Here is a 26,720-nt window from a genome sequence, read left to right as displayed (position 1 = left end):
TCAGTTTCCCAACCAAACAGTGGAAAACTATATTTATAAGGTTAAAAATCCATTTCTTCATCACTTTATACTTAGATCTGATTTCCTCAGAGGATTGGCAATTGTGTGTTCAGGCAATTCCATACAGTAGAAATTAATCTCAGTGTATAAACAGCACCTCCAGAGGTGAATACATTCTCTCATGTTTGACAAATAACCCGTTTTTGAATTGAGATAGATTGAGGGAAGCTTTAGGTGTGTGCCCTGATCTTGGCTTACCAATGTGGAGAAGTCTTACAAGTGTCAGTCAGCATTTGCCATTTCTGAAAATTGGAAGTAAATTTTGACCAGGAATTCCTTAGAGAGATGTGACTTCTATATTTCGCAGAATACTGACGCATCTATAGTCACTGGAAATTATGGTGCCAGCCAATAAAAAACACCTTGAAAGAGGACTTGAGTTCAGTTTCTGAGTTGCATGTTAATGTCGCACTTAGTTTTATAACAGGGATTGTCACATTTTTATTCTGTATCTGCTAGTATGAAAAATATATATATATATATATATATCCCCTCTGTTATTTTTTGTCTGTTGGCAAAAGCACTACTAGGGAGCACACAGATGTTTTTAGCTTCTCCAGGTTGAGTTCCAATTTCTCCGATGTGTGTCGCTGTCAATTTTGCCAAAATCCATTTAAATGGAACCTGACACATAAGATGGCCGTTTCATTTCGGGTTTGGTGTGCAAAACCCACATATTCCTCTCAGCCCACTCTGGCTCTCCCCAGTGCATCGCTTGAGGTTGAGCATTATTTCCCCTGAACTGATTGTCAATCTGTTTTCTCTGGTTAGAAGAACCACACTCAGATTCCAAATCTCTACACTGATTTGACATTTCACAATGACCTGTTTAAATAGTGCAGAGCACTGCAATTCATGAAGCAGCACCAGGGCTGTTGATATTCTGCAAAGCCGGTTTGTGTACACTGCCCTCCTATAGCATCAGTACATCATTCGTAGAAATGAGCGAAACTAATGCCGCGCAATAAATCTCTAAGGACTCTTACCACTTCAGCTGGCTAAATACTGCGAGGTCTGTAATTAGGGAACTAAGATTGATAGAGAAATTGACCAATTCTGAGAACTTAAAATACACATTTTTTTCAAGAAATGGTGCTGAAAATTGAGAGTTTCATGACATTTAAATTGGTTTGGCAAGCACTGAGTATGGGATCGCAACCACTTGTGACATATGAAACCTTTAATGGAAAAACCATTAGTATCGAAACAAGTTTTCTAGTCATTTGCTGTGATATTATTGTATAATTATCAAAGATAATACATCCATGCTTGCTGAAAGCAAACATGATTTGAAGCACTTATGGATGCAGCTCAAAGACGATGACAGCCTTCAATGTGGATTACACTTCAACCTAAAGAAAACAAAAATCCTCTCAGCCAGACCAATAAGCAACCCCATTATAAAAGAAGAAAATATTTCAGTTGTGAAAGGATTACACTTTACATGGAGCCACAATACCTATGGAACTAGCTGTCTAGGAGTCAAAGGACACGAGAAAATCTGCTTCAAAAGACCTCTTTCAAGTGTTTAAAAAACCAAGATGTCACTGAGGACTAAGGTCACCTGACCCAAACAGTGCTATTTTCAATTATCTCATACATGGGACTGCTGGACCATGAATAAGGAAGAGAGAAGAATTGATGCCTTTGAATTATGTTGTTGATGAAGAATAGTAAATCTACCATGGACTGTTAGAAGAATAAACCTATCTTAGAAGATTTTTAGCCAGAATATTCCTTAGAAGTGAGGCTGCAGCTATTTAATCTTATGTTCTTTGGACATTGTGTTAGGCGGGGTTGACTAGAGAAACAAAACCAGTGACACTTATATATGTGTTAAAGAGCTTTATATCAAGAAGTAATTTTATATCAAAAAAATCCTAACCCAGTCCAGCTCATGTCCATAACCCTGATACTTGTCCATAAGTCCCTCTTCAGATTCATGTAGTCACAAGCAATAATGCAGAATGCAGGAAGGTCACAGATTAGTATGTCCAAAGTCCTGTGGATGTAATGGCGGTGGTAACATCACAAGGCTTTGGCAGCAACCAGAATCAGCCAACAGGAAGGTAAAGACAGAAGGAGAGCAGCGAGGTTCTCAGGGTCCTCCTTATGAGAAGGGCACGCCCACAAGGAGGCCCCATCAGGTTGTGATCTGATTAACAAGTTGAATATCAACCCTACACTTTTATCTATCTTCAAGTTGACATGATATTTTGTAACTACCACAGACATGTTATCAAGAGGGACCAGTCCCTTAAGAAGGACATTATCCTTAGTAAATAGATAGTAACCCAAAGAGAGGAAACCCTTAATGAGATGGATTGACAGAGTGGCTGCAACAAAGGACTCAAACATAGTTGCAGTTGTAAGGATGATGCAGGGTCTAGAAGCGTTTGATTGTGTTGTGCATAAAGTTCCTATGGGCAGGAACCTTTGTAATGGAACCTAACAACAACCTTCACATATATGTCCTTGTTGTTCTTATTAGGCGCCATTAAGATGGTTGTGACTCATAGCGACATTATGCACAACAGAACAAAGCACTGCCTGATCCTGCACTATCCTCATATTCGTTCCTATGCCTGGGCCCATTGTTGCAGCCACACTGTCAATCCATCTCCTGGAGGGCCTTTTTCTCTGACCATCTACTATACCAAACATAATGTCCTTCTCAAAGTACTAGTCTCTCCTGACAACATGTCCAAAGTAGGTAAGATGAAGTCTCACAATCTTTGCACTCTGTCCATAACAGTCCATGGTACTTTCAATATTCTCTAGCACCACAATTCAAATGCATTGACTCTTTTTCGGTCTTCTTTATTCAATAGCCAACTTTCACATGAATATGAAACAACAGAAAATATAATCGATTGGGTCAGGAGCACCTTAGGCCTCAAAATAACATCCTTGATTTTCAGCACCCTAAAGAGGTCTTGTGAAACAGATTTATCCAATGCAACGCATCCCTCGATTTCTTGACTGTTGTTTGCATGAGCATTGATTGTAGATCCAAGAAATACAAAATTCTTGACAAACCTTGTCTCCATTTATAATGATTGGTCCAGCTGTGAGGATTTTTGTGTTCTTTACATTGAATTGTAATCCATACTGAAGGCTTCAATCTTTGATCTTTATTAGTAAGCACTTCAGGTCCTCACATTCAGCAACGTTGTATCATCTGCATATCCCAGGTTGTTAATATGACTTCTTTAATCCTGATGTCACATTCTTCTTTATATAAGCCAGTTTCTCTGATTATTTTCTCCACATACAGATAGCATAATTATGGCAAGAGGATACAATTTTGTTGTACCCCATTCCTGGATTTAACCCATGCAATGTTCCATTTTTCCATCCACACAACTGCCTCTTGACCCACATAAGGTCTGCAGGAGCACAATCAAGTATTTTGGAATTACCATTCTCCTCAAGGCTATCTATAATTTGTTATCCACACAATCAAATGCCTTAGTATAGTAAGGGAAAACGCGCATGCGCACACACGCACAAGTGAACACCTTCCTGATATCCTCTGCTTTGAGCCAAAATACAACTGACATCAAGCAAAGCTGTCCCTTGTTCCATGTCCTCTTCTGAATCCAGCCCAAAACTCTGGCAACTTGAAACCCTGTCAGTGTACTACTGCAACTGCTGTTGTATAATCTTCAGCACAATTTTACTTCCATGTGATATCAGTGATATTCTATAATGTGAATATTCAATGGAGTCACTTTTCTTTGGAAGGGGCACACATATGGATCTCTTTCAGTCAGTTGGCCAAGTAGCTGTCACTCAGATATTTTGGCATAAATGAATGAGTACTTCATCAGCTGTTGAAGTTGTTCAGTTGATATTCTATCAATTCCTGGAGCCATGTTTTTAGCTGCTACTGCTTTCAGTGCAGCTTGGACTTCTTCAGCACCATTGGTTCTTCCTCTTATGCTACTTCTGGAAATGGTGGAATGTTGACTAGTTTCATATGTCCTGGTATGTATATACTTATGATATTTCATATTGGACTGTGGTTGGCAAATTAGACTCTGTCTCTTTATCTTTATGATCATGAAGCCAATGCTTTGTTTTAAATGCTTTGGATAGTAATTGCCTTGGACTTAGTTCCAACTCAGAGCAACTCTATTTCTAGCAAATAGAACTGGTTCCATGAGGTTTTCATTGCTCAGTGTTTGAAAGTAGATCGCCAGTTCTTTTTCTGAATTGCCGTTTGGGCTCAAATCTCTAATATTTGATTAGTATCCAAGTGCCTAAACTGTTGATTCCACTCAGGGTCTTCATGGCTATAAATAATCATCCACAGAAGTGTTTTTCAGTCTTTGTTAATTCCCCATGCTGTCATCTTACTTAGGATAACAGATGGGAATAGTAACTGGCCAATGGCCTTGGGCATAGTAAGTCTTTCAGGGTCCCTAACAGTATGTCACCAGTAAGGCAGGCCCTGATGTTTAGATAAGGGATCCTAGTTGTTGATGGAAAGAGACATGATACCATATGCACTGTTCTCAGCTCTAAAATTCCCAGACGAAACCTTAAAAAATGTACATGGTCTCCTGGCCTGTACTTCCTTGCCATATATCACAACTTTCGCAGCTTATTGATTGGTGTGCAACTGGTCAGCAATTCAAAGCATTGGTCCTGAGCAACCTACTTTGCCTGAGTGAATTATTCTAAATGGGCATGAGGGCAAAAATTCCAAAACTTGTCGCTGTGTATCAGGGACATAGTCTTAAGACTTTGGCCTCAGATTCTGGCCAGGGCACTGGCACACATGGCCTCTTCTAGTTTCTCATGGAGAAATGAGTTTTCTATTTGAGTACATTGATAAGAGGGTAGTAATAGTGCAACAATAGTACAACAGTTGCTGCTGACCCTTATTTTTGACTTTATATCCAGAGTGACTTTCTCATTGGTGACACATCAGTTTGAAAAATAAATACAGGGCACTTAAAAGAAATCCAGAATCAGTTGTGAGTATCTGCTTTTTAAAATCATTTCCTGTGCTATAAAAGGTTTCCTTCCTAATAAGATTTTAGTTCCTTTTAATTATTTTGATTCTCTTGGTGGCTTGTAGTATTGGATTTTATTAGTGTTTGATGTACAGTACAATTTTACTATTTTAAGAAAATTCATCCCCACATAAGGTTACGTTTTTTTGCTGTCTAGTGTTGCTAAGTTGAATCAGCCTTATTTGTACTCCCTTATCACTTATTTACCAAATTGAGTTCATTATTAAATGATCATTGTTTGAAAGATCTTTACCTTGAAAAAAGTTCAACATATGGAAATGATATATAGTAGTAGCTCAGTATCCACCGGGGATACTTGCAGCTGCTCAAGGCCCTTATATAAAGTGGTATAGCATTTGCATATGACCTATGCATTATTCTCCATTATACTTTAAATAATCCTTGGATTACTTACAAAAGTGAATAAAATGTAACTGCTATATAGATAGCACTTTGTGCTCCCTCCGTGCTTGAAGAATGGCTTTGACTGGTTAATTACACGGCCCCCTTTTTTCATGCTTTCTATCTCTGTTGGTTGAATCTGAAGATATTGAGCCTGCAGGATGCAGAGGACTGTACAATAGGCTCAGGTCCACAAACTGCAGCTAATGATTCAAAATCAATCATCTGCCTATTTTGTAAATAAAAATTTATTTTAAATGAAGTCTTATTGGAACATAGCTGCACAACATCATTTACATATTGTCTGTAGCTATTTTCTTGTTAGCTTGGCAGAAAGTAGTAATTGCAGCAGAAATCATGGCCTACAAAACTGAAAAATATCTATCTAGCCTTTTACAGGAAAAGTTCACTTATATTTTGTATCTTAGTCATTTTGATAAGACACAAATAAGCACATGTATTTGGGCTATTATTTTAAGCTATTTAGGAGAGATATAAGTGATCAAAATTAATTTCTAGTTATTTTAGATAGCAAATGAAAGCAGTCAAATGTGTGATATTTGATTCATATCGAGTTGTGTGAAAAAGCTTCACAGGAAAGAGTAGCACTCTGTATTCACCTTTTTTTCCCCCACCTTTTTGTTTTAAGATTTTTTTAAGGAGTACACACCTTGCCTTAAACAAAGCCAGTACTTTAAAAATTCTTAATTTTAATAAGATTATTCTAGGGAAATTGTTCAAAATGATAGTCATTTTATAAAATATGTAATAGTCGAACCAAAAAGTAGTCCATACAGGCTATCTTAAGCACTCCAGGACTTTGATTGATCAGTGTATGGCTTGATTTTATTTTTCTCTTTGTTCCCCAAATACTTTGATGTAATAAAATTTTGATTTATTCTTAAGGGATTTCAATTTACACACCAATTTTGAGAAGGCTTTCTATTATGCTAAAGTGCAACATAATGGTCCTATATATAAGCTTTTTCAAAGACATTTAGAGACTTCCAAATGTAAGGATTTTTCTTTTGCCTTTTTAATTCAAAGCTACACACTGTTATGGAATATAAAAGCCATTGAATGGCTATCCTTTTAACTTTCAGTTGAAAGCCAGATATACTTTTGTTTGAAGTTATATGGCTTTGTTACAAATAAATGGCATAAAAAGTGGTCTCCATTTTGTTGTGATTCATCTTTGTATTTTAAGAAGCATGAAATTGTTCTGCTTTCCTTTCCCCTTGTTTGTTTGTTTTCTTACTGAGTGCCGGGCTAGGTCTAGTTCAGTGCCAATTTTATATCCAGAGTTGCACAGGGAGAGATGTTATGGATGAGAGTGGTTGAAACAGTAATCTGCAAGAATAAATCTAAGAAGAAATCCTAGGGCATCAAAAGTTCTTCTACCCTTTCCTTTCCCTGCAGCAGCTAAGGTGCACACAGAAAACTGAGAGCAGGGGTGATATCTGATTGCAGCATCTCAATGTCATGAGTTCTTGACTTTGGATAGGATTTATTAAAAGGCAACAAGAGATTAAAATGTATGCTCATTTCTTGAACATACATTAAACTGAAGACCAGAAGAGACAGCCTGGAACTTCTAGACAACCACCATTAAAGAAGGCTGTTCAGTATGGGGTGCTTCCTAATACCTAGCGTTTCCATAGATTCCCTTTATTGTGTCTGAGAGAACTGAATTTCATATGGAATAGACAATTGACCAGTTTTCTGTTGTACCACTTCTAGGTCTTTGTTTTATCCAAAATGACAAGTGCATCTGGTGTAAAATTAATTATGTATGAGAGAGGCTCTCTTAATATTTGGACATGATGGTCTACACCTAGGACATTTGCCACAAATAAGGTGCACATGTAAACAATGCACCTAACCATATAATGCATAGAAATGACAAATTAATTCAGATACTTCTAGAATAACGCTTGTTCTATTTTTGGTAAAAATTATAGCAGTAAGTGCTTACTGGATACAAATGAAGAAGACTGTGCAGCCAGTAAGAGGCCAGTCTAACTCTCTTGCGGTACTTATCTCAAGATCCTGTACCCAGACTAGAAAAAATACACTAAAAATACAAACAGTTGCTGTCAAGGCAATTGCGATACATGGCAACCCCATATGGCACAGAGCATAGCTGTATTCCATAGGGGTTTCCAGACTATGACCTTTCAGAAGCAGATCAACAGCCCATTCTTCCAAGGTATCTTTCAGGGGGTTCAAATATCTTTTGATTCATAGGCTCACTCCTTAACTATTTGGGCCACTCCCCCAAGCTGGTAGTAAGGCATTAATATAAAAATGAAATCAAAGAAGAAGAAAACCTAGGACAATAAACCTCCTGATGCTAATTTGCTGGGGGTGGGGTACTGATTTAGTAGGGGGAGAAAAAAAGGGGGAAATGCTGGTGATTTTATGGAAAGGTTTCCAAGAAAAGACAGCAATAAAGAAGAATGCATGACTACTGATTCACACAATGGCATGGATAAATATGACAGACCTCAAAGCCAGACAAAATAAATATCACAGACTTAAAAGCCAGACACAAACGAGTGCATACTGGATGGCTCCATTTATATAAAGTTGAAGAACAACCATATGTAATCCGTGATGATAGAGGGCAGTCAGGAACCTGGATGGGACAGTGGTATTGTCTGGGAAAAGAGTACATGGGAACCTTTTAGGTGCCAGAAATTGTCTGTATCTTAATCTGGGTGGTGGTTTCAGGGATGTATAATTCTGTATAAAAATTCATCAACAACCCTACTTTTTGTACTCAAGGTTTGTGAACTTCAGTGTCCCAAGTGGGATAAGGATTGGGTTGCTAACCACAAGTTGGTGGGTCAAACCCACCAACTGCTCCATAGAAGAGAGATGATGCTGTTTGATCCCATAAAGATTTATAGACTCAGAAATCCCATATGAGTTGCTGTGCGTAAGAATTGACTTGTTAGCTCAGAGTTTGAGTTTGTTGGGGATTTTGTTTTTTTATAAGGTAATAAAAATTAAATAATAAAGTCAGTACAGGGTGAGTGGGGAGATGGTCACTTGGTTTAACATGAACGCTTAGCAGAGTCCTTGGTTGAAGAGCATGGTAAATCCTGGGCCTAACAGTTCTGTCCTTGTCTTACCCTCTTTTTAAAAAATTGTACAACAATTACTATTAATTTCCAATACCAAACATTTAAAATTCCAAAGGATGGATCATAGGCACTATGATCCAATTCTATTGGATTTTTGGATGGCTTACTGCCTGAAAGCAATGATTTTCTTTTTTTTTTTTCCTTTCCAGATTGGCAGATTGCTACTCTGGCTTTACTCCTGGGCGGTGCTGCCATCATTCTTATTGCATTCCTGGTGGGTTTGATTTCGATCTGCGTGGGCTCTCGAAGGCGCTTCTACAGACCTGTGGCTGTCATGCTTTTTGCAGCAGGTAAGTAGATTCATTATATTCAAAGCCATATTAAAGTTTCATGATCCTTTCTACAGCCTCCCTTCTCACACAGAAGCAGTAGTGTTACATACAAATTGAGAGATATCTCTTATGTTTTAAGGTAAATTGGTTAAGGATTTATCATATCATTTTTCAGTGTGTTAAGCATTTTATAGAGTGCAATGGCAACATGTAAACTTTTAAATAAAACATGAATATAGAATAACTTCCTTACAAGATCTGTTGCCTTAGGAATTGCAGCAGATGTATTTACCAAGTTTTTCTTCTTATCTGGGTTCCCTCCCCACCCCCCACTCAATTTAATGGCTCCTTTGGTTATCTTAAGTCAGTGTCATTTTTTTCTGACATGAATTAGAAAATAAAAAACCAAATGAGTGCAGTCTGTGAACCTTAAAGGTATAAACCTGTTCAAAAAATAAACATGGTTATACTGAAAACTCATGATGTATCTTATAATGGAACCACCAGACAAGCCGCTGTGGGACTTAAGGTGACAACCATCATTCAGTGAAGCACAGTATGGATTGAAATATCAACCACAGTAAACTGGCAGTTTTACTAAAAGTCAGGGATCCATTTAGAAAGAGGTATATAGAGGAAGGAGTTCCAGCCAATTATTTGATGTGAATATTAATTTTCATTTATATGCATATCTTTGAATATATTGTTCTTTTTACTCAAACTAAAATATTTTGTGGTGCCTTCAATTCACCCTGTCAGTCGTATCTGATTTGAAACCCGGAAAATTAGGCCTCTGTGACCCTTGATATTGAAGATCCTGACAGAACCATCTAGGCTGTTTGATGGATTTTTAAAGCTGTTTAAAGATGGGAAGAGATGCAATTTTTTTGGATTTGAAGGGTAGTTTGAACTAAAAATGTTAAATCAGACATGTTCTGAGGCCCCATGCTATTTTTGTTCATGTTTCAACACCAATACAATCTTCTCAGAATGTAGATTCTGTGAAAGCGAATGTCCACAGGGCTGAAGGAATCCAAAAATACATCACATTCAAATTGTTTAATTCCAATCTTCTAAGTGTCAAGCCCAAAATGACTAGTTGCCATCCAGTTGATGCTGACTTATGGTAAGTCCACGTGATGCAGAGTGGAGCTGCGCACGATAGGATTTTCATGGCTATGCCCTTCCAGAAGTTTGTTGTCTGGGTGGATTCAAACATCCAACGTTGAGATTCCTAGTCAAGTGCTTAATTATTTGAGCTGCCCAGGGACTGCTTGGTCAAGATTTCGTAGCAGTTATTTTATCATCTGAGGGTTGGGAGGTGACCAAGTCTTTCAGGCCCCATAGTGAATCCTAGTTCGTTTACTACTAACACAGCTTTGGGAATACAAAGTTCCTTCCTCATGTGTTCAACTACACTTTGGAGACCTTCAATGAACCAAGCATTGTAAAACTGGCTGTGGCATGACCACCCAAACCCAAACCAAACTCACGTTTCATGACTTGATTCTGACTTACAAAGCCTCCATATAGAGTTTCCAAGATTGTAAATTTTAATGGGAGCAGACAACCTCATCTTTCTCCAGCAGAGTTTGCTGGTGGGCTTGAACTCCAGGCCTTGAAGTTAGCAAATTGACAACCAGGCACCTTAGTATTACCATATGTAATTTTTAGTAAAATTAAATGTGTTATAAAAATATTTTTAAGTTCTAGGCAGTGACATTATTTGTTTTTCTCTGTTTTAAGTCTCTATTATGAATGATTTACCATAATTTATAAAACTTCCCCAATGTGTTTACCATTATTCTCCAACTTATTTTAGGGCTCATGAATTTACCATGACTCTGGATCTCTAACATAAAATAACTAACACATTGCAATTGTATGAGTTTGTCTTTGTAGCTAGGATTGATTAGCCAAGTGAATAGATAATAAGCATTTCTGATAAATGATTCTGATATAATATGCCATTCTATAAAATCTGGAATTACATTGAATAATTTTTAGTATGTGGATATTTCTCAGTATATGAATGTAGAGAGATGTGCTAGGCATTTGATTATCAATATCCAATGTGCTTGAGCATACATAGTTACAAGTTCATCTAGCCTTTATCATGCTAGATGGTATATACAGAAGGTATACAGAAATTCATTATGTACACTATCAACATGTTTAGTATAATAACTGGAAGTTTCTAGTTTTCTTTAAAACAATTTATTTTTTCCCAAACATAGCAAAATATATGAAAATGTGAAATAAGTATGTGTTATACAAGAAAATATATTGTAGATGAATATAAGTTAAAGGTAATGGGTCTGGCTAAAATAAGGATTTTGATTTAATTACCACAAATATTAGTAAATATTAATATCATGAGAGGAGCTCCTAGAGCAAAATTCATGCAGTCACTCTACCCACTGGGTGCTCAAATATGCACTATAGGGCTACATTTGAAAATGTGTGCTGGGATTTCATTTTACCCATTTTTGTTTGACACACTGATTATGGAAGCTTTTCCTGAAATAATGATCATTCTAGAGCCACCTTTGCTCATATGCCAGGTAAAGCTGTTTTTTAAAAGAAAAATGATTTCAGAGATGCTTTTGTAGCTAATGGCTAGAAAATATAGTCAGGAGACATAATAATCTCATTAATTTAGACTGTTGATGATCACAAGTGGAAAATATGTCAGCTTGAAATAACGCTAGCTAAGTTTATTTTATTGTTTTTGACATGCTTATTCCAATAGTTGGCTTGTCTCACTTATAATTCAGTTCAGTGCTTCTTGGTGCTCAGAATGTTCTGCCCATCTCCTCTTCTCGAATGTCTCCATCTCCAAATACTAGTAAGGCTTGTGTCAACAAGGACTATCTTGGTGTGTCCACAGAGAGAATAAGAAGCTCAACAAGGCAAAAGCCTTTCTTCTCCTGAGAAGTGAAGTACATGCAAGCAAAACAGACACCTAAAAACCTCTCTACCCAGGGCCACAGAGTCACTTAGCTAATTAATTCCATACCATATGCTGTGCCTCGCACTCATACGAACTCAATAAATAGATGATGAATGAATCATGGATAGATGACTACGGTCTGTGGCTCAGAATCTGGTGGGGGTAAAACAGATTAGTAAACAACTAACAAATGCAATACAAGGGTAAGTAAAAAAAATCATTGCAACTAGTGTTCCAGTTCATGCAAGCATGCATGGGCTTATTCCAAACATAGTGTGTTTAAACACGTCTATGCCATGTGGATAGCTGCAAACAACTGCTCTCAGGAATACACTTGTCTTCGACTTGGTGGGATACCTTTTAAAAAGGCCCATCAAACCTTGACTTCTTAAGGGATCTGTTGGGCCAGTTCCATTGAAGGCTAAGCGGTCAGCTAAGAAGGATTATGGTGACTGTATTTTTTGAATTCCAAGGAAGTCCTCTTGATAGATTTTCTTGCTGCATACAGGATCATCATGGAAACGTCATTATGAAGAAGGTGGCCAGGAAAGTTCTGAGGAATTTCCCTCCACCCCTCCCTCCCATCACAACAGCACACCTGCTCATCGTTAAAGGGTAGCAAGATATGCTCTATGAGAATTTCTTTGGGGAAACCTTACCTCTCACACTTAAGACCTGATGTTGGCCTCTTGGACTTCTTTTTGTTCTCCAGACTCTAGGAACATTTGAAAGGAATGCAACTTTTAAACCCTCGGGGATGTCCAAACTGCCACTTTGATATGGCCAAATTCCTTAGGGGAGCATCATAGAGATGAAAATACCACCTTCAGAGTTTTGTAGATCTAGAGAGAAGATATGTCAAGAAACAGCTAGCTTCACATTTTAATATTTTTGTTTAGTAAACGTGCCCATGATTTTACAGCAGTATATTTTGACTTACCATATATTTCTTAAATGTTTCTCTGAGATATATGGAGTAAGTTTCATGGCTACAAAACTATGCCCAAGATCAGTAAAGAGACACAAGTTAACTCTCCAAAAATTGCCATGCTGCAGGTAGGTAGGCTCTCCTCTGTGTCCTTGGACCCACCAGGAGGGTAATTTTGCCCTCACTGATAGCTAGGGAGGGTGTCACCTTAAGGCCAGAAGGCATTGTGAATGTACTGTTTCATTCCCTTATCGGAGTAGCCATGAGGTTCCAGGTTTGGGTTGGTTACTATTATGATATAAATGGTTTCTGTAGCCCACTTCATTCAAACTATAAAAGGATCCCCCAGAAGAAACTTCTCAGCAGAAATATTTCTTTTCACCCAGCTGGCTTCTACTAATAGCAGTAATTCATTCTCGTGCATAAGCCCCAATGCAAAAAGGAAAAATAGAAAAAATGGCATTAGTCCGATTGGTTCTCGGTCAATTTTTTAGTCTCTTGTTAACGATAGCTGTTCACTTTTCCAGTACAATGGCCACATCATATTTCTTATTATGTACCTAGCAATAATAGATATGACAGAGTTCTTATAACTGGCATCCAGGTCATCCTAAGGCAGTGCCTCTATCTAAATCCCATTTTGTCTGTTGTCTGGTTTTGTACTGTCTTCAGATCATTTTTATATCTCCTAGAGCCTTGGAATGATTTTTGGTTTTGGCGTGCATGTGTGTGTATGTGTGTGTGTGTGTGTGTCTGTGTGTGTTGTGTGTTTGCCTTCCCCCAAAAACTTTAATACAAACTACAGAAAGTTTATTAAGTCTATTATAATTCAGATTATAATTAATAATTTTGGTAATGGTTTTGTTCGTCGTTGCCATCAAGTTCATTCTGACATCTGGCAACCCCCATACTTTGCAGACTAGAACTGCTCTGCAAGGTTTTTTCTGGGCTGTAATTTTGACTGAAGCAGATTGTCAGGTCTTTGGTTCCCCAGTACCTGTAAGGTAGTTTCTCTCTTTAGCGTCGTGTGTGTCACAGTGGAATGGCTGAACATGTTTTGAGTCTAGAGTTCAACAGGAAAATCAAAGTTCAGCTTCAATACCAAACTATAATGGTGTTGTTCTTCCCATCTATCTTTAGAGTCTTTGTTATCTCCCATCTAACAAAATTGGTTTGAACAATTTATATCATTACTTCCCAACAATTAACTTTATACAGTTAAGCACAGCTAGCTGTAAGTGAGAAGTGGCTAGCTAAGAAGTGGCGGTTCCACTGACCTAGTCATCTGAGGAAGAATGACCATGTGATTTGCTCCAGCAAAGATAACACCTACAGGAACCCGATCAGGTAGTTCTTTTCTGTCACATGGAATTGCTGTGAGTTAAAAATCAACTGGACATCACCTAACAACAATAACTCTCCTTTTAGTAAGTAATTCTAGATTAAATAAAAGAAATTGATTGCTTTCTATCAGTACTTTATTGGCAAATGTTTTGTTCTCCAAATTATTTCCTCTCTGAAAATTTATTTGGAGACTTAACTAGTTAGTTCTATCAATTCTACCTTGAAACTATCTTCTAAAGCTGTACTTTTTTGCAGATACTGTTATTTAAGTTGGAGCACTACTGGCATTGTGGTTATGCATTGGGCTGCTAACTGCAAGGTCAGCAGTGCGAAACCAACAGCCGCTCTGCTGTAGAAAGACTGGGCTTTCTATGTCCATAAAAAATTACAATCTCAGAAATTTACAGGGGTGGTTCTACCCTGTTCCATATGGTCACTATGAGTCAGCATCCACTTGATGACAGTGACTTTGACTTTTGGTTTGGTTATTAGTTAAGACCTCTTCCTCAAGTACTTCAGTTCTCAAATTTCTTTCCCTATTGTGTTTTACTTGTCTATGGTAACAATTGACTCAAAATATTTAGATGACAGAAATCCAAGACAGCTAAAGCCCTCAGAAACAGTAATGGGAGTAACAATTCCCTGAGGGCACAGGAAGAGGACAGAGAGGGGTGAAGGGGAAACTGATAGCAATGAATGTATAACCCCATTCATGCGAAACAAATAATAGAATTGTAGCGGAATGGATACATTGGATGGTATAAGATCTGGAAAATAATAATAATATATTAAGGGTTCATGGGGTGGTAGGGTGGGAGATGGAGGAGACAAATGGGAACTGATATTAGAGATTTCCAGAAGAAAGAAAATGTTTTAAAAATGATGATGGCAGCAATTGCAGAACTAACTATGCTTGTTCTAATGAAACTATGGATCGAATGGTTTGCAGTCAATTGCTAGTCTAACAGTTAGTGATTTGAACCCACGTGCAGTAGTACTTTGGAAAAAACGGCTTGGAAATTTGCTACCAAAGAGATTGCAGCCAAGAAAACCCCATGGCCAGTTCTACTCTGTAGCACATCGGGTCAGCATGAGTCCGAACTGCCAAGTCTTCCAGCACACACCGTATAGACTATTGACCCCACAATATTGTAATTATTGAATATGGTAGTGATGAGGGAGTTTGGGGAAGAGGGAGGTTCCCTCAGAGTAAAGCTCAGAATACCAGAATCAACATAGGAATTAATAACTCTTCTAGGTTTGGGGCATACCAATATCCACATAATCTCATTGTCTATAATTCTGTGACCTCTTTTTTCCCCAAAACTGGGGGTCGAGGTGGGTAAATGAACTCCAAATTCCCTTCAAATTGTCAAATGTCATGCAAATTTCAATCTCATTTGTCTCTGAAGCAAAGCAAATTAATATGACAGCTGATTAGTATCATGTTTCCTTAATTTGTGGTAAAAAGAATAGTTACACATATTGACATTTTCTTGAGATCTGAACTTTTTTCCCCTTTGAAACATCTATGGGAGTTGAGAAGGGATTTTTACCTGGATTTACCTATTTTATTGAATGGGAAAACTATTTACAAAGGCAGTGCAATCTTTCCCGTTTGGTTTTGCTATTACTTGCCTTTTTCTCTGTGATTCCAAGAAGACTAAAATAATTCCATGGCATAAAAGCACCTTAGAGTAATTTTCATCTGACCACAGCACAATGAAGATTTATCTTTAAGCTTTCCAGGTGACTCTGGCAGAGGAGCCTAATGGAGGAGTATTTCCCCATTTGTACTACATTATATTATTTCCCAGAAGTCCCACTCCCCCATACTCACACATATTTTGCTAAATAAAACATCAAAATGAATATTAAAAGCTATCTAGGTAAACATCCCATTTCAGGGATTCATTGCAACAAAAATGGGCTGCAACATTAAAGATTGTGAGGCTGGCACAGGACCAGCGAGTGCTTTATTCTGGTGTACATTGGGTAGTTATGAGTCAGAGCCGACACAATGGCACCAAACAACAGCAGATAAACACCCCATTTCAGGAACAGGCCAGCTCACAAAAGCAGTGTAAGGAGTTTAGATGTAGTTCATATCAGTTATTACTTGTCTGTTTAAAATCCCCAAGTAGCTATCTAACACATTTAGAAATAAAATCCCAACCCCACATACCCTGTGTGTTAGGCCAAGTTCTTTAGAGAAACAAATCCAGTGACATTCATCTACGCATAAGAAAGAAGTTTAAATCATGAAGTAGTTATATATCAAGAAGGCTTTCCAACCCAGTCCAGCTCAAATCTGTAAGTCTGATGTTAGTCTATAAACGCCTCTTCAGACTCCTGTAACCACATGCTGGTGATACAGAGTGATGAATCAAGTGGCAGGAAGATCACAGGCCAGTGTTACCGAGTTGCGTGCATCCAACGTTGGTAGAAACATGGCAGGGTAGTAGTATTTTACAGTGTTCCAGCAAGTAGGAAAGCAAAGTGACAGAGAGAAAGGGAGGTTCCCAGGTTCTCTACTTAAAAAAGACCACAGCCCCAAAGAAGCATTATCAGGCTGTGACTGGACTGACAGGCGGGATTCCAATTCTACAATTTCTTTCATCTGAAAGCTGACATAAAATCATCTTAACTACAACACCCTGGTTTACAAGAACTTTCATAACTGGGCCCCTGGCTGTTTTCCCAACCATATCTCATGCCACTACCTCTCTGTTGTGCCCTTTTCTACTGCCACCAGAGCATCTTTTGGCTGTTACTCCAAGACATTGCATAGGCTCCGGGACATGGGCCCCATCACATGAGCAGGCACATGAGCAGGGAGTTTGCAATGATCTGCCCTCCCATCACTTTTCCCTCAGGTCATGTGTAAAATATCACCATTCCAGAGAGACTAGCTCCTATTGCATATCTCAAAGAACAGCCTACCTCCTCTGTCTTGTTTTCCTGTTGTATTGTATTCTTATGGTATTTGGCAAAGCTTGGCACTGTACTCTATATTTAGTTGTTAATGGACTACCGTCCATGAAGGAAGGAACTTTTGTCTCTTGAGTTACTACTCACATTAGAAATGTTCAGATGCTTGCTGAATTTACTAAATGACTACGTTTACTAAATTTACTACATTTAGTGAATGAGGAAATGACTATATGTAATTCCACTCCATATTTCAATCATATCTTGACAGGCTCAGTCATAATTTGATTAGAGACCAGAGTATCCAAACATAAGGGGAACTCCTGCTTTTTTGTATAACCTACTCAGTAACTGTTAGGAGTCCTGGTGGTGCAGTGGGTAAAGCACTTGGCTGCCACCCCAAAGGTTGGTAGCCTCTCCCAGGTAGAAAGATGAAACAGTCTGCTTCTTCAATGATTTACAGCTTTGAAAACGCTAAGAGATAATTTCACTATGTCCTACAGGGTCACCAGGAGTCAGAATTGACTCCATGACCCTGGGCTTTCAGAGGGGTCAGCAACTGTGGCGTGGAATCTTTGGTTCTGTTTTTTCTTTTTTTGTGTGGTTCATGGTTGATAGTAATTGACTTCTTGTTAATTTTTAGACATTTAAAATATGAAGTCACCCTTTCTCTCATAAAGGCACAAAGACAATTGACTTTTTAATTAGTAGACATTTTAGCACTTGCTAGCTGGAAATAGATGCAGTGTGGGTTTTATAATGCTGTCATATGAGTCCTAACAATGACTTACATGTGTTTTGGAGATTTAGAACTACTAAAAGGTATGATTTATGTTTTGGATGAAGAGAGAGTCTCCTTTAGTGGCCCTGTCATTTCTCCATGCTCCACGGTGGCAGTCTGAGTGAGCAATGCTGGCCTCGAGCAGTATGGAACTACTTGACAAAGGTGTTTAGCCTTCTTCTATCCAGTACCAGATGGACCATTTGACCTCTCATAACAGCCTTAGAGAAAGTAATGATTGTGAGCTTTCATACTCTGATAAATTTGCAGTCGTTTCTCAGTTTTATGCTAGAAAATACAAGACAGATACAAGCTTTCTAGGAACACTGGTTGTATTGGAAATATTTTTTCCAGTTGCCAAGAAGAGATTTTAAAGCTTAGAATTCTAGTTTTATTAACAGCACCACTCACCCCACCATTCTTTTTTTTAACGTGTAATAAACTCTTACCATGTTACTATATTTAAATGTGTTCTTAACTTCATTGTTCAGGTTTTCCTTGTTCTTGTACTTCTGGAATTTATAGTCTTTGGCAGATGATTTACACAGTGATAATTTTAACTACAGACAAAAAACAAACTCACTGCCATCAAGTCAATTCTGACCCACAGCGACCCTATAGAATGGAGGAGAATGGTCCCTGTGAGTTTCCAAGATTGTAGCCCTTTACGGGAGGGGAAAGCCCACAGAGCAACTGGTGGTTTCAAAATGCGTCACCCATACTCCTGAACCACAGATATGGGGCTTTCAAAAAGCTTAGCTGGAATGGAATGAAAAGATAATGGAATGTTTCCATGAACTGGTTGAAACTTCCTCATATTTACTTTACATGCCAAAGGTGGGTAACCATTTATTGTCCATGGCAGATAGTAAATGTCTTTGGCTTTGTGGGCCATATGCTTTCTGTCACAACTCCCCAGCTCTGCCTTTGTAGCACAGACAATACCTATATATGAGTGAACATGGCAGTGTTCCAATATGACTTTTCATCTCCCCAAAACAAGCAGCAAACCTAATTTGGTGGTTTGCCAACCTCTGTTATATATAACTATACCTCAAGTTTTTTTAAGGGAAAAGATTGTTTCTTGAGGATGACAGCTATCATAGAGGAGGGAATGTGGAAGATGCAGCCCATAGATTCTAGTTAAATCGATATGCTATACATAAAATGCAAATTATGGAATAGTTGATCAGATGGGAAGTTACAAATTTTGAATGGAAAATAGCAGTTATGTAGCCCAGTGCCTCCCATATAAAAACATCCACAGAACAAGTACTCCTTTGCCTTTAGAGAACCATGGAAATGTGTTGCTCATCCTGATAAAGTAGTTTGTGTATCTCAGCTATAACTCATCACATTTTCCCCTTAGCCCTGACTCTGAGAACGAACGCCTATGTCTTGGACTCTTAGAAGGCGTCCCTGGGTGTGGGTGGCACAAATGGTTGAAAACACAGCTGCTAACTGAATGGTCAGGAGTTTGAACCTGCCTGGAAGGAAGATAGGCCTGGTGATCTGCTTCTGAAAGCCACATCCTTGCAAACTCCATGGAGCAGTTCTACTAGAACACATGAGGCTCTCTGGAGTCAGAAGCCACTGGACAAACAGCTATGACAGCAATTCACTTCAGACTCATCATGATTCTAAATGACAGCGCAGAACTGGTCTATAGAACTTCCTAAAATACCATCTTTGCTGTGCCGATCTTGCAATCTTTTCTCCATTGGAGCTGCTAGTGGGTTCAGACCACTAGCACCTGAGCTCTTAAACATTGTGTTAATGAGGGCTCTAGAATGACAACACAGTAGCCATTGCTAGCCGTGCTTTTCTAGTACCATTCTCTGCCATGCCTTCTTGACTTAATTCTCTTTTGAAATATTACGCGTATATAACTATTATATGAAACAGCAAATTGAGAAGGGTTTCCTCATAGAGTTAACATGAGCATCATGTTAACTATGAAAGATATGAACTGGATTAGAGGAAAAGTATAAAAGCCATTTGGAATCAAATTGAAATAAGCAAAGGCATGAAGCTAGAGCTTACTGAAATACTTGGGCTAAGTTAGATGATATTGAGAAACAACAACAGCAAACGTCTTGAATTAAAGTAGGAGTGTCATACTGGCAGCCTGCGGGCCACATGTGGCCCCCGAGGTAGTTTTTGTGGCCCACAATGCTCCGAAATAAAATGAAAATAGAAAAAATTGTTATGAAGAAAACAGCATTTAGGGGAGATCGAGGCAATACCGTACACACAATTTCCTCATTACATTTTGTTTCAGAGCATCATGGGCCACAAAAAATTTAACTCGGTGGCTGCATGTGGTCACGGGCCACCAGTTTGACACCCCTGAATTAAAAGTTAACGAAGTTCATCAATAGGAATTAATTTGACTTCCCTGATTCCTCAAAAGCAGAACTCAGGGCTTCAGTTAACATTGGAGTCAATAAGGTCAGAGAGATATTATATATATAAATCGTTTAAATGTGTCTAGTTCTACTTGCCAAAATCATGATGATTTTATATATCACTATTTTGGCAAGTGTTAATCAATAAGCTTTGTGTCATTTCATGCAGTATTTAGAGATAAGTGTATCTTTTGACTGTAAGTAATTAACAATGTAAAGCTAAAAGGTGACAATCACTATACCGTCATATAAATAATTATATATTGCACTAAGTGTTGCAGCAAGTACTAAAGTAGCAATTCACTAATAGTTAATAGGATACTTATTACTATATTTGACACAGTTGGAACAAAAGTTTAACATTTTAAAGCTAATATTTTAAAGGTAGTCCTCAGATTATGAATAACCTCTGTTCCTAAATCTGTCTTTAAGTCAAATCAGAACAGTTAGATATGATTCACATCTAATGTCAGTCATTCAGATGTTTCTTAGTATATGAGTATAGTTTAAGAGTGTACCTTTCTATGCATGAAAAATTAAACATTTCCAGGTAAATGAAAATATCATTAACATAATGCCATAATAACGGTGTTTTGCTGTGGTCCCAAAGAAGCTCATCTTTGTTATTTTGAACCATTGTATGTACGTCAAACTTTTAACACAGACTCTTTACAGAGTTGCTTTGTAACTATGGTTCATGGCGAACCAGTTGTACCTAAGCCTGATGTTTATAATCAGGAGACAGTCTATATACCTTCTAGAATAAACGGGCTTTTAAATTTGTACATTTTTGTGTATGTGTGTTTATGTGTGTGTGTAACTAAAAAGTCATTTTCATAAATATGTATGTTTATATATTTTTACAATTTAATTTTCTATAAATAACAGATTCCTAATTTTGCTTTTGCTTTTCTTTCAGTTGTTTTGCAGGTTTGCAGCCTGGTCCTCTACCCCATCAAGTTCATTGAAACTGTGAGCTTGAAAATTTACCATGAGTTCAACTGGGGTTATGGCCTAGCCTGGGGGTCAACTATATTTTCGTTTGGGGGTGCCATCCTTTATTGTCTCAACCCTAAGAACTACGAAGACTACTACTAGAACCAACGGTGTCGAATTGAAAACAAACAAACAAAAAACCCAACCAACCATCTAACAAAAGGATTATGTCTGCATCTTTTCTAACTCAATATTTTCTAAAACACTTGTGGAGCTTCAAGCAGTTTGCTCAGTTTGATTTAGTATCTTTTGCCTTCTGGCTGTCAACATCATAACCAGCTTTTACATCCATTTTAGGGACCTACACAAATTAAGAGAGCTGATTAGACTTAGGCAAATGCTGCAAATTTCCAATATGTTCATGTCATTTTTCTTGACAAGTAAAGGGTCTATATGACAGCAACCTTTGTGATAAGCTAGGTGGAATGAGAAATGCCTGAATCTCCTATTGCCTGCAGGGGAGCAGCTGTCATAAGGAACATTTACAAGTTTCTTGTGCTGACAACGATTTCACTGTTAAGAGTCTTCATCGCCTGCTTATCCTACCCAGTGACTGTTTCGATCTTTGGTTATTTGCTTGAGTGAGCTCTTGGAATGTCAACCGCCCTTCAAGCATCTAATGGGAGTTGTGAGTGTAACTGTTAATGGTACATATCCCACCTTCAAGAACACCCTTTTTACTGGGAGCTTATGCTTTAACAATCGGCATCTCCCTCGAAAGAGAGTTAAGACTTGGAGACATGTGCTTTTCATTAGGTGTTGTGAGAAATGGTGCCTCATTCATGTCTAGAATGATGGTGGGGGGAGGAAATTGAGAGACTCTGCTTTCCCTGGGCAACAAGAAAGAAACATGCATGAGTTGCTTCTGTCCAAAGTACCCTTTCATTCATCTACCAACACTGCAGCAAACACTTGTGCATATGTAATGAGCTTAACTATTTTTATAGAAGGTGAACCATTAGCATAAATGGTACAAGTTCTTCCCTATCCCTACTCATATTTCCCGCTCTGACACATAAAACTGATGTTTGCTATAGTGACGTTGTTTGAACACTAACCTTGTACGCGTTGTTAAGACATTTAGATTGGTATTCACCCTTATTTACCATGAAAAGTACATGTACCTTAAAGCTTATGATCAGTGTTCTCTACTCAATGGACTATCATAAAAAGAAAAATGGAAATGTTGTTAGTCTGAACATTAACGATTCTTTGGTAAGCACTGTAGTTCAAAAGAGACTAGAAATTAGGATGCTCATTTTGTTTAAAATTCACTAAAATAGAAAGGTATTTTTTTCAAGTATTTTGTCATTTTAAAAAAGAGAAAGAATAGCAATAGATTTGTACAAATGTCTCAGTAGAAGTATAGAATGTGTCTGAGTATTACCTAGTCCTCTGAAGTTAACTGATGGGCTGACTGATCTGTGCACACAATTGCGATGCATTTAGATGAGGGGAATCTTTTGTTGACTATTCAAATGGAAGGAATTGTTACAATAATAGGGAATACGTTTGCAATTAAGGTCACACTGCAAACTTGTGGTAATTGTTTCATATTACAAAATTTGGATAGTTTAATTATAAACCTATTTTTATATCTACTATACAGCTCTAATATAAAGGTTATAAATAGTTATTTTTGTTAACAAAGACACTAAAACAGTATGTCCTGGTTTTGACCCTTTTGCAGAAAGAAGCACTGGGGAAATCATTTAAATGCACCTATGTGCTACTATATTGCAAACTCCATTAAGAGCAGGATGGCATCAACAGTCTTTAATTATTTGCTTTACCTCCCAAGGCAGAGTCTGCTTTCAGCTTGTCTTAAGAACTGTTGCCAAAACAAATAAAAAAATTAGAACACTTTATTTTATTACTTAAATGCTTAAGAAAAACTTATCTCTTGACTTTTCTATAGAATCACAAAGTAAATATGAAGTACCAGGCTTATCTTTATTTTATCAATGGTAAGTGAAAGTGATTAAATGCATCAGAGGGAGAAATCTTTGTAGAAGTGTATGATTACTATAATCATAAGAAAGTATGAGTGTAAATTTTCCAGAAAGATATTAGTATGATAGAACCTGTTTGAAGCAATTTTCTTGCAAGATCATAAAATCTGGGGCAGACTACCTTGTAGTTAATTTCATATTGTCAGAGCAGCATGAGAAATACAATATTTGGATAGGCGTTTTGGCTACGAAACACCCTCTGTTGTGAGAGGATCACTTTCTTCCTAAATAATGGAAGAACAGTACTTCGGTGCTAGCTTGATGGGGCACTTTTCGTAGTCAAAGGAGAGGATGCAATGTGTTATTAGAACAATATCACATCTTGAGACGTACCAAGTGTTCATTCTCTGCCAATATGACATGCTGGGAAGTGACAGAATATGTGCTAGATTAAGGCACACATATCTGCAGTTTACTGAAGAGCAAATTTTGTGTATAACTCCCCCTTCCCCTCTTTTCCCTGCTATGCTTCTGTCTCTACTAATATCTGGAAGTATTTCATTGCTAACAAGTTAAGTTCAATATGAAAATTGTTGCCTATATGGTTTGTGTATCAGAATAAACACAAGTGTATTCACCTACATTAATATTATATCTTTGCAGCTTTAGGGTATTTGATGTTTTCTTATAAGCAAGATTGTTAACCGCAAGCCCATGGTTTATCATATATGTTTGCATAATATTTATGTATGTCACATACATGTGTGATGTACATATATGTTATATACACATATCCACACAGCATAAAGTGAACAGCAGGGCTAGTCATTGGGATTTCTTGCACAACTATTTAGCTTTTTGTAAGTTCAACATGTAAATTTTAAAGACATAAATATAGAGAGACCTATGCGTTTGAAATATAAATGATATATATGGATTAGCATGTACCTGTATATTATTAAACATGCAATGAACTGACTGGTAAGTGACGTCTAATCATATGGCTAGCAATGTAATTTATTCAGACTGTATTTTTGTACAGAGCAGCACACACTAACCTAAGCCTTTGTGTCCTCTTTAATGCCTAAAACTGTGCCTAGAAATTTCATCTGTCTTAAATAAAATATACATCATACTGTTTATGCTATTAGTTTCACTACTGCTGTTCGATATTTATTATTTTACAGTATATGAATTGTTTACTACTTAAATATGAATTCATGATATCATGGTTATTCTTTTCTTTTTTTAACAGTCATCTGGGGAAACCTGGTTTACCACTCCAGTGGTTTTGAGTTTGCAGCTTCACAATCAATTCTTCACTTTATGATTTTTGTAGCTGTCATGAAGTTATCTATGTGGAAAAATTAAAAATAAAAGTGGTTTCACTGAAGCGTCTTGGCTTGCATTTGTATCTTCTTGACTGTATAGACCCTATAGACAAGCTTCTAATGATGTTTTCAGTTCATGGTCTCCTTAAAAATGTGTATGTTTTCCAAGATACTATACCCCATGGTTGATTTTTCAGAAGTGGTTGAGCAGGCCTTTTTTCTGTGGTAACTCTAGGTGGATTTGGGCGACCTAATGAGCCCTGGTAGCATATTGGTTACAGTTGGATGCAGTCCTCATGGTCGGAGTTTAAAACAACCAGCTGCTCCTCCAGAGTCTCTAGGGGAGGGAGCAGTAGAACTGATTGTGATTATACAACTCATTTGAACAGGGATTTGATCTTGGAAGTATATGATGTGTGGATACTATATCAAGAAAACCACGGGGGTGGGGGGGCGTTGAGAAACCAAACTTGACTTAACCATAGGTGGAGGGGAATGGGTTGGCATGTAGGGACCATTGAGTTTATGTCAATGGTGGTAAAATAATTTGGGAAGGATATCAATAGTGACTGTACAAGATGAAGGATATATAATCAGTGATACTGGATTATACATGTAGAAGTTGTGGAAGTAGAAAAAATAAAATAATTACCTAGGGGCATGGCGGGAGGCTTGGAGGGAAATGGGGCGCTAACAGCAATGGGTAAGAGAAGAAAATGCTCTGAAATTGATTGTAGTGATGACTGCATACCTTAATATGGTTGAATGATGAAATTGTATGATATTCCAATAAAACTCTTAATAAGTTAGTCTCAAAACTCACAGGGGCAATTCTTCGCTGTCCTATGAGTCTCTGTGTCGGCTGCAACTTTATGGCAGTGAGTTGGTTTTTTTCGGTTTTACTTTGGGTTAATAACTGAATGTTCAACTGTCAGCATGACCCAGAATTTCAGGGAGTACTGTTTGCTATGGCCTGCTTATTTTGGCTTTCTTTGAATCAATCTTTTGAGTTCTCTGCAAAGATTTTTTTATCTTATTCAATTGAATTTTTTAATTGAGTAATAGAGGAATAATATTAAATGTCTTCTTATGCTTTATTTTTAGAACAGTTTTAGTTGGACAAAAAGGATAGATTTCCTATGTGTCCCCTCTCCCCTGCCCAGTTGTTCTTGATGTTAGTATCGGACATTCCTCTAGCACATTGGTTACAACTGTTGAACACCATGCATAACTGAACTAATGTCTACAGTTTGCATTATTCTTCACTCTGCACTGTACACTCTGCATCATCATAGCCCTAGAGGTTGTGCCAAATGAGTAATGCCATGTGTCCACCATTAAAATATCATACAGAATAGTTTCACTGCCCTAGAAATGCTCTGTGCTCCATCTGTTTTCCTGTTTTAAAACCCACTGAAATGAGTTCAGCACAAACTATTTTTCCTACTTTCTAAATATGCAATTTGAAACAGGAGTAGCCAGAGAGTTGGGTGTTGTTATTTTGGGGTTTGTTTCATTTTCAATTTTTAGGCAAAATTTCCTGCACTTGGTCCATTTGTTTAAGTGATGTAACATTTTTTCAGAGAAAGTGGGGGTGGTTTTGTGTGTGTGTGTGTGTGTGTGTGTGTGTGTGTGTAAACACATAAGGTAAGGTCAAGATTACCCATTAGAAACCCTTTAGTGTCTATAAATAATGAGCATATTTGAAAAGCAACTTAAAATACAAGACAATTCACTTGTGTGAGAGGGCTCAAAAGGGTTCATGGAAGTATCTTTCAAGTCCATTTTCCCACAAATGTATTTGAAGCCCCTTTGTAGCCTTGAATGTTCCCCAGAAGAATTTCTTAAAAGGTCAAAATACAATCATTCAGAATTAAATCATGTGTAAGCTTTCTTGTGTTGATAAAGCCAATTTGCAAATGTAATCTATTTTTCTCCTGCAGATATTCTTTTCATGTACGACATTCTTGTTTTTATGTTTCATACCCAACAGCGTACCTCCATCAAACTCAATTCTGATTTACGGTGTGATCCTAAATAGGGCTGGCAAGATTCAGTCTTCACAGGAGCAGACAGCCTCATCTTTCTGTGGTGCATTTGAACTGCTGACCATGGGGTTAGCAGTCCAATGTTTATGTAACTCAAGAGCCTCACTGCCCTCAAGTCAATTTGGGCTCAAAACCAAGAGG

At 37.7% G+C, this 26,720-nt stretch overlaps 1 protein-coding gene across 1 annotated transcript in view; it reads left to right on the top strand.

The window, feature by feature from the left end:
• The window catches only part of TMEM47 (transmembrane protein 47), a 36,832-nt gene extending 12,239 nt beyond the window's left edge, over positions 1-24,593 (top strand). The window contains exons 2-3 of the mRNA XM_075538755.1: positions 8,785-8,925; positions 21,172-24,593. Coding sequence (XP_075394870.1) covers positions 8,785-8,925; positions 21,172-21,350 — 320 coding nt within the window. The 3' untranslated portion in view covers positions 21,351-24,593. The remainder of the gene's footprint in view (positions 1-8,784; positions 8,926-21,171) is intronic.
• Positions 24,594-26,720: the final 2,127 nt, after the last annotated feature.

The sequence above is a fragment of the Tenrec ecaudatus genome, chromosome X (genome assembly GCF_050624435.1).
Source record: "Tenrec ecaudatus isolate mTenEca1 chromosome X, mTenEca1.hap1, whole genome shotgun sequence".
NCBI lineage: Eukaryota > Metazoa > Chordata > Mammalia > Afrosoricida > Tenrecidae > Tenrec > Tenrec ecaudatus.
This window is presented reverse-complemented; position numbering and strand designations above follow the sequence as displayed.